This window comes from Phascolarctos cinereus, unplaced genomic scaffold (assembly GCF_003287225.1).
Source record: "Phascolarctos cinereus isolate Bilbo 61053 unplaced genomic scaffold, phaCin_HiC Scaffold_8;HRSCAF=390, whole genome shotgun sequence".
NCBI lineage: Eukaryota > Metazoa > Chordata > Mammalia > Diprotodontia > Phascolarctidae > Phascolarctos > Phascolarctos cinereus.
In genome coordinates this window covers 5,626,367-5,644,982 of record NW_027556291.1, presented here as the reverse complement: position 1 = coordinate 5,644,982, position 18,616 = coordinate 5,626,367, and the positions used below count along the sequence as shown (strand labels likewise).

Here is an 18,616-nt window from a genome sequence, read left to right as displayed (position 1 = left end):
TAGGGAAGCCCCGACTCCCTGACCTCCTAGATCATTTGATCTTGGGCTGCATTAAAAAGAGTGTCCAGGAATAAGGAGGGGATTGTCCCTCCATCCTCTGCTCTGCTCAGGCCACTTGTGGAGCATGGGGGTCCCTTCTGGGCACCACAGTTTAGGAAAGACATAGCCAATACACCCAGGGGGGCAAACAGGATGGGGAAAGGCTCTACATCCATGCTCTGTGATTGGTTAAAGCATGCCTACACAACCTGCATTTTGCCAAAGGATTTCCAGTGGCCGGCAAAACATCCTCTACATTTTTCGTGGGCCACCAGAAATCTTTGGCCGGTAGCTGCCCATGGGCCACAGGTTATGTAGGCCTGGGTTAAAAGTTGGAGGGGGACACGTGAGTTATGGCAGTAGATGGAGGGAGGGTCGTGGCAGAGACAGACTTTGGCTGGCTATCAGGAAAACTTCCTAACAATGTGCATGTCCCAGGTGGCCTGGGCTACCCTGAAGGGGATGGAGGGGCTCTCCTGCCTCAGTGGAAGGCTTCAGTCAGATGCTGGACAACCGCTAGTGGGGGAAATTATAGACAGGACTCTTGTTCCAGTGTGGATCAACCTAGCTGGTGGTGATTTCCACCCCCGAAATTCTGTGATTCTGTCATACAGCATACAAGAGCCTGTGCTAGGCCCCAGAAATACAAAAACAAAAACAACAGAAATTAAACACAGTCTGTTCCCTTAAGGAATTTATGGTTCCCTGGCCTGATACATTTATGCACACAGTGCCTATAAGGTGATTAGAGAAGGGGGGGAAACATCAACAACTGAGGAAATCAGGAAGGCTTCCTGGAGGAGGTAGCATGGTGAGCTAGGCCTTGAAGGAAGCTAAGAATTCTACTGGCAGAGGAGAAGAGGGAGGGCATCTCGATCATGGGGCCCAGCCTCTGCAAGGCAGAGCCAGGAGCCAGAATGCTGGGCTCAGGGGGCAGCTAGGTGGTGCAGTGGCTAGAGCACTGGCCCTGGATTCAGGAGGACCTGAGTTCAAACACAGCCTCAGACATGTAGCACTTAGTAGCTATGTGACCCTGGCCAAGTCACTTAACCCCATTGCCTAACCAAAAAAAAAAAACCCAAAAAACAAAACAAAAAAAACCCAGAATGCTGGGCTCATCTAACAGCAGAGATGCCAGTTTCAGTACAGACTACAGAGTAGGTAGATAGAGGCCTTCGGTGCCAGCCTAGGGCATTTAGACTGTACTCAAAGTGACTGGGAGCTTCGGAAGAGTTTTCAGCAGGGGACTGATCTGGTTAGATCTGTATGTTAGGCAGCCATACAGAGGATACACAGGAGAGGGGAGACTGGAAGCAGAGATCAATCCCAATACTCCATGAAAGAGGGGGTGCAGGCCAGCACGAGAGTGGTGTCTGGAGGAGCAGAGAGGAGGGAAGCGACTGAAAGGCAAGCTACAGGAAAGGCAGAAGCCACACACCCTGGCACCTGATTGGTGATGGCCAGTGAGGAAGAGGGAAGAATCCAAGGTGAGTCAGGAGGGAGAAATGAGGTGATGCCCTCACCAGCAGAAACCAGGAGGGAAGTAGGGGGCAGGGGGCAGATGCTGGATGTTTGGGGACACTCAGAGCTTGTTTATGACCTGCTAGATGTGTCGTGTGGGTCTGGAGACTCTAGGAATGTACAGAGACCAGCTATTGGCTCTTTCTGCTAAGCGCCCAACGAGAGGGTTTGGACATTAGTTGTAGGGGGAGAGATTTGGAAGGGCTCTAACAAAGAAGGCATCGGCAGTGAGTGCTATTAACAGCAGCACAGACCTTTGAGAGGCCCTTTAAAAATCGGCACCTGCCTTATAAGCAGGAGCAGGGGAATAGAGTGGATGACCTGGGAAGGTTCCTTCCAGGCCCGTGATTCAGTGAAGCTCTTCTGAATGATGCCCATCCCTGTAGACCGAGATGATGCTGGCCCTTGGCACCCCCAGGCTCTCGATGTCTCTGCTCTCTGTCCCTCTCTCTCTCTCTTCTCCCTCACCACAGCCTTTCCCTCCCCCTCCTTCCCTCCATCCCCAGGAGGACAGAACCTTGCTATTGGCACATTCTAGCAGGGAGGCATTGGGATCTCTCCCCAAGAACTTATTAGCTAAGTAGTCATGGACAAGTAAGTCACTTTCCTTCTCATCTGTAAAGAGGGTTATTAATCCTGTAGCGTTTACCTCACAAGGTTGTTGTGAGGATCAGAGAGGACCCAGATTCACATCTCACTTCAAAAGTTTACTAGCTGTGTGGCCGGTCACTTTCCCTTTCTGAGCCTCAGTTTCCTCATTTCTAAAATGGGAATAATGATCCTTACAGTTTTTACCTCATGAGGTTGTTGGGAGGCCCAAGTGAGGTAGAAATGACAGCTCTTCTTGGTAACCTTTAGAGAGGCTCAACCTCAGTTTCCTCACCTGTAAAATGGGGATAATAATAGCACCTCTATCCCGGGGTAGTTATGAGGATCAAATAAGATGATATTTGTAAAGTGCTTAGCACAGTGCCGTCTGGCACATAGTAGGCGCTTATTAACCTGCTGGGGAGCTGGGAGCTCCCGAGACATCTCTCAGTGACCGTCAGCACTTTCCCCCAGGCCTCTCAGGCTGGGGTTGGCTGGGCCTCCTTTGAGCAGCCCCATAGGAAGCTGGCTGCCCATGGATGGGAGTCACACAATTCCCCCCTCCATTCAATTCAGTTCAAGCATTTATTAAGCACTGGATGTATGCCAAGCGCCGGGAACACAGACACCAAAGTGAGATGTGCACTGCCTTCAAAGGGCTTACGTTCTACCAATGCCATGTCATGGGGGTACGGATAAGTGTGTCTCAAATACCAGCTGTCCTAGGAGTCTTAGTGGAGTTGTAATCTCGTGATTAAACATGTATACATACATACACATGCAGTAGTATAGAGAATAAATACAAGTAATGTTGATGGGGTGGGGGCAGGGGGAGAGACATTAGCAGCTGGGGGCTCAGGAAAGGTCTCATATGGGAGGGAGCGGCTGAGCTGAACTTTGAAGAACCGAGGGAGGTGATAAGGGTGCAGACCATAGACCCGAGGGACAGCCAGTACAGAACCTCAGAGGTGGCAGATGGGGTGTTTGGGGAAAGCAGGAAGAAGAATGTGCCATCAGCCTGGAAAGGGGCCTTGTAGCTGGACTATGGGAGGCTTTAGGATGGACCAAGGCTGTTGCTTACCTGGGCTGATGAAAAGTCTGTCTGCCCCCACCCAGCACCTTGGATTTGAGCTGGAGGATGGGCTAGCTACTAACACAGTTCTGTACCTCTCCCATCACAGCACCAGTGAGAAGCAGCCCACCACGCGAGCCACAGGAGAAGGCCTTGGGCCTGAGACCAGACAGAATTCTACTCCAGAGGGTTGGATCTTGCTCTGCCCTCGGGATCAGCCTCCCCATCAGGCCTCAGCTGGCAGGCAGGGTTCATGTGTGACTGTTGCAAGCTCTTTGCAGCCTTTGGTGGTCCCACTCGGTCTTCTGAAAGCATGAAGGGAAGCCTGACCCTGGTTGGGATCCTCTGGGCCGTGCTGTCTCTGCTCACCGCTGTGGCCAGCACCACCAGCTACTTCCTGCCCTACTGGCTCTTTGGCTCCCAGCTTGGGAAGCCAGTGTCCTTCAGCATGTTCCGGCGTTGTAACTACCCTGTCCGGGGTGAAGGGCGCAGCCTGGTGATGGTGGAAGAGTGTGGCCGCTATGCCAACTTTAACGCCATCCCCAGCCTGGCCTGGCAGATGTGCACTGTGGTGACGGGCACAGGCTGTGCCCTGCTGCTCCTGGTGGCACTGGGGGCCATCCTGGGTTGCTGCATGGACGAGCTCATCTCCAGGATCATGGGCCGATGCATGGGAGCGGCCCAGTTTGTGGGAGGTAAGGCTGGGGCAGGGCTGCCATCATCAAGGCCTGTGTCTTACCCATGGCAGGTTAATGGAGGCACCATTGCTGTTGCCCCCTTGGGCTCCTCTGCTCCTCTATCTGCTGCTTCCCTGAAGGTACCCAATCCTCTCTGTAGGTGTGTGCTCTGGCCCCCAGAGTCTATCTCCTATAAATCCCTGCGCCCCAAGGTATGGCTTTTAGCTGCCAGCTAAATGAATGACTCTAGTGGTAGAATTGTAGACATCTTGTCAACCTAGCAGGGGAGAAATGAGGGGGAGGGGAAGGGGCCTTCCGGTCTGCTCCAGCCATCCCAGGCCTCTCCAGAGAGAAAGCCTGCTAGACAGATTAGTGCTGAACTTGGTCAGGAAGCTGCCATGGCCTGGGCTGGAGTCTGAGCTTCCCCTTCTTCATTGGTCAAGTGAGGAGGACAGTAACCTTGAACCTGCCTAACAGGCTTGTTAGGAGACTTGGAGTGAGAGCCAGAAGCTCATTGGCTCTACAAACTTACATAAATGTGTTAGTGTTTTCCTCATTATTGTTGGGGCTAGTGATGTTATTATTGTTATCATTGTCATTGTGATTGCCCCACTTCCTAGGAAGGCTCACCCTGTTTTGGGGCCACTACTGGGCCTGCACACATTTTCTGGGGCCTTTCCCAGTGCCTGGGTCTCAGTTTCCCTCTCTGTAAAATGAGGGCCTTGGCCTAGCTCCTTTGGGTTTATGAGCTTGGGAACCCTGTCATCTCCTGCCTCACTTGGGTTCCTCGTCTACTCTAGGGGCCCTGGCTGCGTGGCCCCAGCCCCGGCCGCAGCCACAGGTGGGAGGGTGACAAAGAACAGAGAGGAGAGGCATATGGTCATGGGCTTCAGAAGAACCTCATCCCATCTAGCTGGTATTGTCTGAGAATAGATGCTCAGGCAGCCCCGTGAAAATCATGTGCAAATCTGGGGGAATTCTTTTGCATCCTTTGCATACCTGGCTGTGGCCCTGGGGTCAGCCTCGGCTAGGAATGGCTGCCCAAAGGAAGAGCTTAGGGAGAGGGCTGCCCTGGGAGGGGAGGCCAGCCAGTGCTGCTCTGTGAGCCTAGACAAGTGTTTTCACCTGAGTTCCCTTATTCTGGGATAATAATAGGACCCACTTTACTAAAGTGACCATGTCACTCCCAGCTTAAATTCCAGTAGCTCCCTTTCACCTCAAGGAACAACTCTGTTTGGCTTTGAAAGCCCTTTACAACCTGGCCCAAACCTAGCTTTCCAGTATTATTACATACTCATCACCATCACCATCACCATCACCATCATCACCATCACCATCACCATCATCACCATCACCATCACCATCACCATCATCATCACCATCACCATCACCATCATCGTCATCATCATCATCATCATCACCATCACCATCATCACCATCATCATCATCATCACCATCACCATCACCATCATCACCATCACCATCATCACCATCACCATCACCATCACCATCATCGTCATCATCATCATCATCATCACCATCACCATCATCACCATCATCATCATCATCACCATCACCATCATCATCATCATCACCATCACCATCATCACCATCATCATCATCATCACCATCACCATCACCATCACCATCATCACCATCATCATCATCATCACCATCACCATCACCATCATCACCATCATCATCATCATCATCACCATCATCATCACCATCATCATCATCATCATCACCATCACCATCATCATCATCATCATCATCACCATCATCATCACCATCATCATCATCACCATCACCATCACATCAACACCATCACCATCACCATCACCCTCACCATCACCATCATCATCATCGTCATCATCGTCATCATCATCACCATCACCATCACCATCACCATCACCATCATCACCATCATCATCATCATCATCACCATCATCATCACCATCATCATCATCATCATCACCATCACCATCATCATCATCATCATCATCACCATCACCATCACCATCATCATCATCACCATCACCATCACCATCAACACCATCACCATCACCATCACCATCACCATCACCATCATCATCATCGTCATCATCGTCATCATCATCATCATCACCATCACCATCATCACCATCATCATCATCACCATCACCATCATCATCACCATCACCATCACCATCACCATCACCATCACCATCATCATCATCATCACCATCAACACCATCACCATCACCATCACCATCACCATCAACACCATCACCATCACCATCACCATCACCATCACCATCATCATCATCGTCATCATCGTCATCATCATCATCATCACCATCACCATCATCGTCACCATCATCATCATCACCATCACCATCATCACCATCACCATCACCATCATCATCCTCCTTGGATAAACCGACCAATTAGAGATCTTCGTCATCTCCCATCTCCACCCTGTCTCTGCACAGGCTGCCCTCCATGCCCAGAATGCATTGGTCCTCACTTCTGGGAGGATCCTCATCTCTGAGGATCCCTAGTCTCCTTTAGGGCTTAGCTCAAGCACTGAGCTAAGAGTGGCAGAAGGGAGAAGAGAGAAGTACCAATAATAATAATAATAATAATAACACAATCACTAACTACCATTAAGTACTTTAAAGTTGGTAAAAACACTTTACAATCATCTCATGTGATCCTCACAACAACCCTGGGAGATAAGTGCTATATTTACCCCCATTTTCCAGATGAGAAAACTGAGACAGAGAGCAGTTAAGTAACTTGGCCAGAGTCACACAGCTAGTAAATGTGGGGGGTGGGATTATGAAGTCAGCTCTTCCACATTCATCCAAATGAGGGGTGCGTGTGGCACATTTCTGGGAGAAAGGTAATGCAAGTATGAGGACACTGAGGCTGAGAAAGGTGGTCTTCCCAGCTGTTAAGTCCCAGGTAATCTGAGAGGGGAGGAAGCATTAACATGGTGGGGGGAATCAACACAACTATGTACAGGTGGGTAAGTAAAGCCACGGTCCTTTCAGAAGAGCTCTAAATGCCAGCATTAGGAACTTGTACTTTATCCTAGCTAGAAGCCAGCTGAGTGAGGCAGTGATGTGGCCAGATCATAAGAGTATTTTGGTAGCAGTGTGAAGGATGGAGTGGACAAGGGAGAGAATGGAAGTCATGGCAGAGCTAGCCTCAGACCAGAGCTCTTTCCAGTCCTCCATGTTTCTTAAAACCAAGACTTGGGGATCTGGTCCTAGCTCTTGGGTGCCTCCTTCTTCCTACTTGCCTTCTCTTCTCTGTGCCTCAACTTCCCCATTTGTAAAATTCCCCTTTTCTAGAAGTGTACCTGGCAAGGCTCACTGGGATGTGGGGGTGGCACTGCCCTGGGGGATAGACCCCCCCTGGGACAGCAGTACCCCAGGGTGTCACTTAGGAAAGACTATGTGGGTACCAGATACAGGCTGGCCACCCAAGTCCCAGAGGCCAGCTTCCTCCTGGGCAGGAAGGCAGCCAATTGTGTGACATGGAAGGAAGACACTAGAGAGACAGGAGGTGGGCTTCCCCAGCCCCCAGGTCAGCTGAGGGAGATTGATTTTGTCCTGGGTCCTGCACTTTCTCGGCAGTGTGTGCATTAACCAAAATACATCAGCGAAGGAGCCAATTACGTCCAGGGAAGATTCATGTCTATGGGCCCCCAAACCACTGAGAGAACATCCATTAAGGACCCAGTCTCCACTGTCTCTGCCAAGCCCTTGACCGCGGAGATGAGATGTGGGAGCCAAAGTGCAGGAAGGAGTCAGGAGCTGCTCCTGCCCAGAGTCAGAGCAGACAAGGTGACCCCAGCACCCCCACCCCACCCCTCCCCCCACAGATCCCTCCTGCTGCTCTAGCAGGGGCTCATGGGGTGGAACAGCACCTTAGGGAGCTACTCCAGCCCGTGGGGGGAGAGAAACAAATACAGAGCACATTTCACTTCCAGATCACTCCTCCCATAAGGAAGAAGGGAGCAGCTGGTCAGGTGGGGCCTCAGGTGGGGACTGCTACCCCAACAGCTGCCAGGGCCTCCTTTTCAGCTATGACTCCAAGACAAATCCCAAGGAACAACCATAGGAACGTTACACAGGAAAGTCTTGCTGTTTTTTCTGGAGCACAGATTGAAACTGGTTTCCCAAGGTCCTTCCAGACCCCAGCCCTTGCAACTGATTGCTAAGCAGCCAGGAAATGCAGCTTAACTACACTCTGGAAGTGCCCGGCTGGCCTGAGGCCCTCTGCCTCAGAGTGGGGCCCAGGCTGGGTGATGTAAAGGACCCTCCCTCTCCTACCACAAGTAAAAGGGCTTAAGGAGCATCCTAAATGTGGCTCTAGTCTGAGGGGTGACTTGTCAGGCCTCTACTCCAGCCATGCTGAGGCCCCCATTTGGATCCATGAAGCCAGCCCTGCCCTCTGGGCTCTTGGCTCTCTGTGTGGCTACAGTACGCCTTCCCAGGGCCCAGATCATCCCAAACAGCCACTCTTTTGTACTTTCTCCCTTGGCGGTCTAATAGTTCCCAAGGTTTCAACTGTCATTTCTACACACAAACTTCCAGCCCTGGTCTGCTTCCTAAGCACCAGGCCCGCATCACTGCCTCTTGGACACCTCCAGCTGGATGTCCCGTGGACGGCTCAAACCTCCCCTCCTCACTTCCTTGTTCCTGTCGTGAGGCCCACCACAGCCTTGGAGTCAGCCTTGATTCTGCCTTCTCCTCCCATAATCCATGGCTCCTACATCCAAGAAGTTGTGAAATCCAGTTGCTTCTACCCCTCCATATCTCTCATGTGGGTGCTCTCCTCTCCACTCACACATTCAGTACCCTAGGCCCACTCTCTAGGACTATCACATCTGCCTCCCGATCAGTCTCCTTGCCTCCACTCGGCATTCCTCAAGCGCAGTTCTGACCACATCACCCCCTCCTTGCCAAGCGCCACTGATTCCCTAGTAATCTCTCCTGCCCCTCCATGCAAAGTCTTCCTGACTTGTCTGCCACTACTCCTCTTCACAGACATTGCTTTCCAGCTAAACCAGACTCCTTTCTGTTTCCTGCAAGTGGCATTCATCTCTTGCCTCTGTGCCTTTATCCATGCTGTTTCCCATGCCTGGCATGCCCTCCTCCTCCCCATCTCTCCTCACTTCTGGCTTCCTTCCATGCTCAGTTCAGGTGTCATCTATGTGCATGGCGCCTTTTCTGAATCCCTCACTTGGTAGGGCTCTCCCCCAACCCCACAAATAGCTTTTGTATATACTTTGTTTAAATTTATGTGTGCATGTTATCTCCCCTGATAAAATGTAAACTTCTGAAAGGCAAAGACCTTTTGACTTTTGGCATTTTGACCTTTGTTGCCCCAGCAGCTACCACCATGCCTGGCACATAGTAAGAGCTTAATAAATGCTCATTGAATTACATTGAATAGAATCTCTACCCTAACATAGCCATTGGAAACCGTGTGCCTGGACTCCTCAGAATGGAGCAATGCCTCCTCCCATCTTCTCTGAAAGCCTCCAGAGTCCCAACAGGCATTACTATTTTTTTCATCCTTGCTGCACTCATGGTAAAGGAGAAAGAGCCCTAGATTTTGAGGCAGAGACTCTGGATTCGAATCCTGCCCTATGCATTTGACACTAGGCAAGTTCCATAATTGTTCTCAGCCTCAGTTTCCTCCTCTGTATAATGAGTGGGTTTCCAAGGTCCCTTTCAGTACTAGCACCTGGGAAATAAAAGCCCAGGAAACGTAGAATCCTTTGGCCAAGGCCACCCAAAGTCAGTGAGCCAGAGTGAAGAATCCAGTCCAACTGCCTGGCCACCCTGTTCTTTCCCCTCCTTGTCCTTCTGCCCACGGTGGCAGTGAAGACGCTTTCTGGACTTGGCCCAGCATGCATGCCTCCAGCAAGCCACACACAGGCTGCTGCAATTTACCCCAGTTCTCCGGCCTTTTGTAGAAGTGCGTAGGTTGCTATGGATTCCCAATACACTTGCATGTAATTGACCGTGGACTTCATTTTGATTTTTTAAACATGCATGGAAGAGTTGGCCTCAGTCTTTTGAGCAAACATAATGGGATTAGTTGAGAGTTACAAGGCAGATGGCTGGGTGGAAATGCATGTTTTCTCCAGCTCTCTTAGCCTTCTCCCACCGGATGGCTACACCTTGGCATCCTTTCCCTGGATGGACACAAGTGATGGCAGTGTGTCCTTCCCCCCAAATCACCTCTGTGTCAATCTGGGCACACTCTGATTGGTCCTTTATGGTGCCTCATCTAGGGCACAGTTAGAAGGAAAGGGAAGGTAGGGTGAGGAAGCTGAATGAAGCCTGGAACAGGGGTCACAGGGTGGAGCCAACCTAATTGTTACTATTTCCTCTCTAGCCTTTGGCAACTGAGCCCCACCCTGGAGAGGGCTGGGAGGAACCGTAGGGCCTGGGGCTCTACCCCTCATGTTTCAGGGGACCTTGAACCAGTCCTTTCTCCTCTTTTGTCCAGGCACCTGCAGTCTCTTCTAGCCTTGGGCTCAGTGGCTAAGAGGGCACCTGACCAGAACCCACTTTGCTCCCTGAGAAGCTGGGCCTGGGGCCTGGGGCCTGGGCCAGAAGGCAGATTTGCTTCTCTTTGGTTTCCAGCCAGTTTGAGGTGCTCTTTGGGATGACAGTAGGCATGGGCACTGGGCAGAGAGGCCTGACCTTGCCTACCTTTGCAGCCTGGCCCTGAGCCTCTGGTGTTCCCAGTGAGTGAACCACAGCCTCCTCCTTGAGAAGGAAAGTAGCATACTAAAGTCAGAAGTGCTGCAGCCTCAGGAGTCAAGAGAGCTAAGTTTGATCCTGGCTCTGATACTTAGAAGCTCTGTGACCATGACTAAGTGACTGTTCCACTCTGAGCCTCAGCTTTCTCATCCATCAAATGGGCATGCTAATACTTGCACTGCCTAGCTCACAGAGTTGTTGGGATCTTGTTCTCATTGGAGAGAAGTGGGAATGTTACTCTCTGAGCTCCCCCCAATCCTCAAGGCAAAAATACCACAATGAAGTGATCGTCCACAGGACAGAATCTCATCTATTTTTAAAGCTATCCCACGAAGGAGACGCCATCATTTGCCTTGCTTACTCGTTGCATTCCCATCAGGGAGTCATCCCTGATGCCGTACACTTACTTCTGCTCAAGCTTCTACCCAATTTCTTATTGTTCTGCTCTCATCAGCTGCCAACTTGCATATATACCAGTCTAGTTTGGAAGATGCTTTGACATCCTGTCATGGAGGGAGCAATCCGAATGGAGAGTGAGATGATTCCAGATGCTTCCTCAGGAAAAAGAGGAGCACAGAAGAGACCTGGGCCTCCTCTCTTCGGTGCTTCACCCAGCTGTCTGAACACCTGAGCCAGGCCAGCCTCACTCCCCACCAGAGCCCCTTTCAGAGTCAAGCTTGGTGGTAGGTCCCAGCAGTCCTTGGGAGTGATGGAAGAGACACGTTTCCTATCGAGGCACAGGTCTGGCCAGACCTCTTGCTAACAAGGTCTTGCTAACAAGCAGTTCCTCCCTCAGTGGCCTACATTACTCACTGAGTCCTGTTTAGATCACCACCTTGACTATTTTCATGGTATACATGACTGAGACTATGGAGGTTCTAAAAAAGGAAAGAATGAGGTAGCTGGGAATAATAAGGGAAGGCTTCCTGGAGGAGGTAGGCTAGGGCTGGGGCTTCTCAACCCATTCTCCAGTATGTATGTTTTTGTCCTAGGTCTGCTGATTGGTGCAGGCTGTGCCTTGTACCCCCTAGGCTGGAACAGCCCTGAGGTGATGCAGACCTGTGGGAACGCTTCCAGTCAGTTTCACTTAGGTAAGAGGTGCCCAAGAGGCCTCAGTGTGCCAGAAGAGGGGAGTAGGAGGGACAGGGAGGGGTGGGGTAGGGCAGGGAAGGAGGGGGGATTCCCAGGCCATCAGGTCTACTGCTGGGGATTCCCAAGACCTCAGACCTGCTTGGGGGGCAGATTCCCAGATTTCAGACCTGCTTGGGGGGGATTCCCAGGCCATGAGTCCTGAAGAGTCCTCATGTTGGAAGGAATCTCTGAGGCCACATCTAACCATATCACAGACTAGAGGGCATTCAGATTCTTTTTGAGGCCCCCAGAGAAGGGGCGCCCCAGGTTGTCTGTTCCACTGTTTGTTCTCACTGACAGAAAATTTTTCCTGAAATCAAGCTTTAGTCATTTAACAACCATTTAGCAAAGATTTCCTTAGAGCCACGTGCTACGCTAAGCACATTCTCTGCCCACAAGGAGCTCCCAATCTAGCTGAGGAGACAACGTAAAGATAAGTAGATCCATGAAGCCAGGGAAACCAGAGTTGAGTCTTGAAGGAAGCCAAGGAAAATGAGAGGCAGAGGGCAGGAGGGAGAGAAGTTCAGGCCCGGGGCACAGCCAGTGCAAAGGCCTGGAGATAGGAGATAGGCACAGCAGAAGGCCAATGTGGTTAGATTATAGTCAGTCCATAGAGGGAAGTAAAGTATAACACTTAAAAGGGAGGAGGAAGGGATAGGCTGGTAGAAGTTTTAACACCAAATGGAGGACTTTTATTTGACCGTGGTGACATGGTCAGACCTATGCTTTGGGACAGACTAGTGTGGGAGAGAGTTGTGGCAGGAAGCTTAACCAGCAGGTGCTAAGGGCCTGCACCAAGGGGTGGCAGTGTCAGAGGAAATAAGGAGGTGTATCCGAGAGATGTGAAGGTCAAATCAATAGGCCTTAGCAGCAGATTGGCTGGAGACAGGGAGAGAGTGCAGAGTCAAGCAGGATACTGAAGTTGTGAGCCTGGGGAACCCTTGACAATAATAAGGACGTCAGGAAGAAGCGAGGATTTGGGGGAAAGACCCAGAGTTGGGTGGAATTTGAGATGCTTTACAACATCCAAATTGAGATGTTCAAAAGGCAGTGAGGGGGTGAAATGAGACTGAAATTCAGGAGAGAGATTAGGGCTGATGTATATAGATCTGGGCATCACCTGCCTAGAAATCACTGTTGAACCCCTTGGGGGTTGATGAGATCAAAAGAGATAATAGGAAATTATTAACAGAGGAAGGCACAAGAATTAAAAGGGGTTGGAGAAGGCTTCCTATGGAAGGTAAGTACATAGGTAGAGACTGAAGATCAGAGGGTCAAGATGAGAAAAGGGGGCAATGTGCTGGCCAGGAGGGCAGGGCAGGGGCCTTCTTTGGCTTTGGCTTTGCTGTGGTGTGGGATGTTACTTCTTCAGAGAAAGGAGTAAAGGAGGAAGCAGTGAAGGAAGATGCCTGAGTAATAGGAGAGAAGGAAGAAGGTGGAAAGGGCTTCTCAGCTGGAGAGGGAAAAAAGGAGCTTTGCAAGAGCCTCTTTGGAGACTGGGTGACTTGGGGAGAGGTGCCGTAGGGAGGGCCCAGCCATGATTAGGTGATGTATTTGTAGTGGGTCCAGTTTGGTGACTTTCACCTGTTCCACTTGTGATGAGGAGCAAACATGGCAGGTAATGGGGTGTAGCTTGGCAAGGCATGGTAAGCAATAAGCCGAGGGGGCAAAGGCTTCTAGAGGAGAGGACAGTGTGGAGCCGGGGAAGGGAGCAGAGGGTAGCCAGGAAAGGGCTGATGCCCTGAGGAGTCCAGAGACTGGAGGTCACTGTGAGGGGAAAGAACAGTGGTAGGAGTAGAGTGGAAGAGCAGGTCTCGGGAAATGAGGACATTGAGGAACTGGGAGGTTGGATATTTGAGAGAGTATACATGGGCATGCAAAGTCCCAGTCTGTGCCTCCACCACCTGACCCATCGCTTCTGCCCCCTTCTCCTCCTCACACGTATGTTGTTCCTGTCTTTCTCCAGGGTCCTTCGGATCCAGTTCTGGGGCTCAGATTCTGACCTGCCCAGAGGGAGGGAGGGTGTCAGCATTTACAGGCTCCCCTTGGCACTGGCTGCTTGTAGGCTGCGTGTCCCCACTTTGAATCATTTGCTAGCCCACTGGCTCCATCTCCAGGCCTCTCTTTTGACTGCTTCCTTCTTATGACGTCCAGCACATCCTTTGTGCTCATGCAGGGTGCTGGGAGACCATAAGCAAGATCTGCATCCCCAGAGTGGCAGCCCTCAGCAAGCCCTGAAAGAAGGCCTAGAAGGCACTGGGAAGGAGGAGAAGGCAGGAACCCTGGCTCCTTGGGTACCCTTGGCCAGGTCCCTTCTCCAGTGGGGTTCAGGCCTCGTGGGCTCTCAGACTCTGCCAGTTCTGAGCAGAGCCGTGGAGGCCGAGAGGAGAGCTGCTCCTGGGATAGCTTGTCTCTCAGTCAGCAGCCACATGGTGGCAACAAAGACAGCCAATTTCACCGTAGCCTCCCTTCCCCTGGCCCTGACTCACCATTCTGTCCATCACATCACTTTTCCTTCTCTTCCTCCTGCCCCCCACTTCCACTCTGCCCTTGGGGGACCTCTTCTCCTCCTGCCTTCTTTCCTTAGTGGGGTGCTTGCCTCTCCTGCCTTGGTTGGCCTGCAAAATAGCCCAGAATGCCTTGGAAAATGGACTGCAAGTCTGGGCCCCAAAGCCTTGAGTTCCAGGCCTGGGGTTTGCCTCATTACTAGCCATGTAATGTCTGGTGAGGTGCTCCTTTCTCAGAGCCTCAGTTTCTCCATGTGTTAAAAAGAGAGGAAAAGAAAGGGTGCATTTGGGGCTGGGGGAGGGATAGTAATAGCTGCTGCCTTCCTGGGGGGAGCTATGCTGTCTAAATGGGGCAATGAAGGCCAGGCCAGGGAGGCAGCTGAGGAGATTGAAGCAGTTCCCTCTTCCTCATCAGAGGCTTGGGACCCATACAGTCACCAAAGCAGCAACAGGGCCCCACTTGTATTCTCGTACCCATGATCAAAGTCAGTCGCACATGGCTGCAGACCCTCACCACGGACCTAGCACTGAGACACGGGCAATGACAAAAGTTTCTTTCACCTTCTAAGGCCTATATGTCCTTTGTGAAGTGGGTAGTGCAAGTGTTTATTATTAGCCCCATGTGACATATAAAGAAACTGAGACTCCCAAAGGGGGATTGACCTGTCCAGAGTCACACAGCTAGGACACTGTAGAGCTGGTACCCCATTAGCTTTTTTTTTTTTTGCTAGGCAATTGGAGTTAAGTGACTTTCCCTGGGTCACACAGCTAGTAAGTGTCAAGTGTTTGGTCTGAGGCCGGATTTGAACTCAGGTCCTCCTGACTTCAGGGCTGGTGTTCCATCTACTGCACCACCTAGCTGCCACCCCCCCCCCATTAGCTTTTGAAGGCTGTTCTGCTCTGCATCGGCTCAGCAGGCTGCCACAGAGAAGGGCCAAGAAGGTGGCCAGCTGCTCAAGGGGGCTACATGAGGAGGCTGGCAGCCTTCTGTGCCCCTCCATTTTGCCAGCTGCTCGAGGGGGCTAAAGCCACAAGCTGCTGCTATTTATTGCTTAGTTGTTTCTCCGTGACCCCATTTGGGGTCTTCTTGGTAGAGATACTGGAGTGATTTGCCATTCCTTCCCCAGCTCATTTTACAGATGAGGAAACTGAGGCAAACAGGGTAAAGTGACTTGCCCAGGGTCACACAGCCAGGAAATGTCTGTGACCGGATTTGAACTCAGGAAGGTGAATCTTCCTGACTCCAGGCCTGGCACTCTTGCACTCTGGCGCCACCTAGCTGCCCCAAGCTCCAAACTGCTGCAGCGTACCCCAAACCCAGAGGGCAGGGAAGAGGCCCTTAGGGCCAGCTCTGACTGCCACCGGGGCCACACCCAGAATGTCTCCCATACACAAAGCTTTCTACCTCTAGACCTAGAAGGGCCCTTTGAGGCCCCCTGTCCATTTAACAGAAGAGGAAGCCAGGACCAGAGAAGGAAAGGGACTTGGCCACAGTCACACTGGGAGGAAGTAGCAGATCCTCTTTCTCCCAATTCAGCAGCAGGTTCTGGGTTATGGTTCCTGGAGTTCAGGGTACCTTCCTGTTGTGATCTGGGGAACCTTGGCCGTGAATCTCCACTTTCTTGGCATTTTCCTTTGGAGATGTCTGTCTAGGGGAGGCAGTGAGGCATTCCTGGGTGGCGCCCATTCCTGGCCCCAGAAGGCCTCCATTTCAGCAAGAGTTCTCCTAGAAGAGTCTGCCAGCTTCTCAGCAGCCCCCAAGAGAGGAAAGGGGCAGGCACATGACTTTGCAAGCTCAGCTGGGGGTGGGCAGGGGGAGGGGGCAACTGCTGCTCTTGGGCCAGGTGGCTGTTGGAGGAAGCTACCCCCACATTAGGAAAGAGCCAAGGAAAGGGCCTAATCCTGCCTCCCTCCCCCCATGGCCAGCCCCCACAAGCATCCTGCCTGCTGTTCTCCAAGGAAAACCTCCTTTCTGCCTCTTCTGGGTCCCCTCCCCTCCTTTCCACCTCCCTTTCTCTCTCTTCTTTTGTCCTTTTTCTCTCATTCCTTCCCATGCTCCATGGAAAGCTCATTGCCCTGGGCTGCTGGCTCCTCCCCAAGACTACTTGGTGCCCGTAAACCCAGGAGTAATTTTGGCCCCTGTAATACAAGAATACTCGGGACACAAAAGGGACCCTGGCTGTTTGGGAACCTATTTCTATTGCTACCACCCCAGCAGGCTAAGGGATTTCTCTTTCAGAGCCCAGACCAAGGGCAGGGAACCTGTGGCCTTGAGGTCACATGTGGCCCTCTAGGTCCTCAAGTGCGGCCCTTTGACTGAATCCAAATTTCACAGAAGAAATCCCCTTCATAAAAGGATTTGTTCTGTGAAACTAGGACTCAGTCAAAAGGCAGCACCTGAGGACCTAGAAGGCCATGGATTCCCCACCCCTGGCCCAAACTCAAGGGATTACTCACCTTTTCCTATGGCTGCCAATTCAACCCTCCTCCCCACAGCATCTACAGTTAAAGGGCCCACCTTAGGGCCATTTCAAGCTACAGCTTCTAGATAAGCAGCCTGTAGGTTTCTGATTGGCTGAAAGCATGGCCCTATCTTTTCCAAGTCCTTCCTTCCCACATAGTCTCCAGACGGGTGAGCCATCTCTCTTTCCGTAGCACTAATCATTAGCTTGGGCTCTCTTGTCTTGGTAGATAAGCCTTCCTTGTGGTTCCCAGCTCCCTCAGTCACTGGTAAAATAGAAGCCTTTCCTCTTAGGGTCCCACACCCATCCCGAGGCCCATGACCAAATTGCTCTTCTTTCAACCACCCAACTCCCAACTTGGTGATAGCTGTTGTATCTTCAGTGATGTTACTGAGAACTGAAAATGTCCTCTGTTCCAGATACACAGCCTTCTGTTTAGCTCCCCTACGCTGGTTCTGCCCTTCAACCATCTTCATTCCCTTCTTCCCAAGCTCCTTCCAAATTCTGCCTCAAATGACACCATTCAAGGCTTCTCTTTGCACACCCTGGCTTCGTCACCTACCCTCTTAGAGAATAATCTCTTTCACAGGCCTCTCTCTCTCTCTCTCCCCCTCTTCCTCCACCCCCTCCCCATCTCTTTCTCTCTCTGTCTCTCCTCCTCATGTACCCCATTTCTCTGTCTCTATCTCGGCATCTACAACTCAATCATGTCATCAGTGACTGCCCCCAGCCAGAAGGGGGGTTCTTAGTCTAACTGTACCTGTACCACTTGTGCCCTTAAGTGTCATTCTAACTACCCATAAAGGCCACTGTTTCTTCTTCTCCCTCTTAGAACCCTTAGCTTCCTTTGAGACTCAGCGAAAATGTTTTCTTGTGCAGGAGCCATTTCTGTGGCCTCCCCGGCTGCTAGGGCCTGCCCCTCTCAGATCACCATCTAGCTACTCTGTATACATCGCCTGTTGTCTCCTCCATTGGAATGTAAGTTCCTTGTGGGCAGGCTCTGGTTCAGTTATGTCCTTACAGCCTCAGTGCCTGGCACACAGTAGGCACTTTTAATAAATGCTTGTTGACTGCCTGAATGCCCAGAATCATGTATAGATAGATAGAGAGATCGATGCATGGATGGATGGATGGATGGATGGCACATGGAGGGGTGGAGTCAAGTCTTGCCCCTCGTGGACGTAGAACCTGCTCTACCTCGGAGCTGGCCTTGCCCTCCCTTCACTCTCCCCACCCCCACTTGCCACTGTCTCATGCCCTAGTTCTGTTCAAACTCAGCCCAGTCACTCACAGCCACCCCCAGGGATTGGAGAATGGTCTTGAGGCCAGGGCCAGTACCATCTGCGGTCCCTGTGATGAGTGGAAGCCCAGCAGGGAGACCCCAAATCAAACACTCGTTCTATATAGCATAATTTAATGCAAAATCTAAGGAAACAGAGTCAGGCTCCAAACAAATTTGATTTGCAACTTGGAATAAAAGCAAAGTGTCTGATTTAAATGTCAGCCCCATTGCTGAGTGATGATTTAATAACTTTTATGAGGGATCTTGTCACAGCAAATTCCACACTGGAATAGAATGACTCACAGATAGGGTGTTAGAGATGACACAGCGAGCAAGCACAGAGTAGAGAGGGATGAGATTGGCCTCGGCCTCAGCCAGGCACTGCAGCTGCCATGGCCAGGGCTCCATGCTCCGAAGACCCTCCATCCTTTTCTTCCATGAGCTTGGGGCCATGTTTGCCAGGAATGCTGGTTCTTGAGAGAGTCTGGTGTGGGCACTGAGAGTCAAAAACCATGCAAAGAATGCCCAAGAACAAGGTGCCCAGCTCTTGCCTTTCTGCCATCT

At 51.4% G+C, this 18,616-nt stretch overlaps 1 protein-coding gene across 1 annotated transcript in view; it reads left to right on the top strand.

Annotated features, from left to right (window-relative positions):
• Window positions 1-18,616, top strand: part of LHFPL1 (LHFPL tetraspan subfamily member 1) — a 29,757-nt gene that overhangs the window by 4,509 nt on the left and 6,632 nt on the right. Inside the window, exons 2-3 of the mRNA XM_020980030.2 lie at window positions 3,330-3,915; window positions 11,663-11,761. Coding sequence (XP_020835689.1) covers window positions 3,474-3,915; window positions 11,663-11,761 — 541 coding nt within the window. The 5' untranslated portion in view covers window positions 3,330-3,473. The remainder of the gene's footprint in view (window positions 1-3,329; window positions 3,916-11,662; window positions 11,762-18,616) is intronic.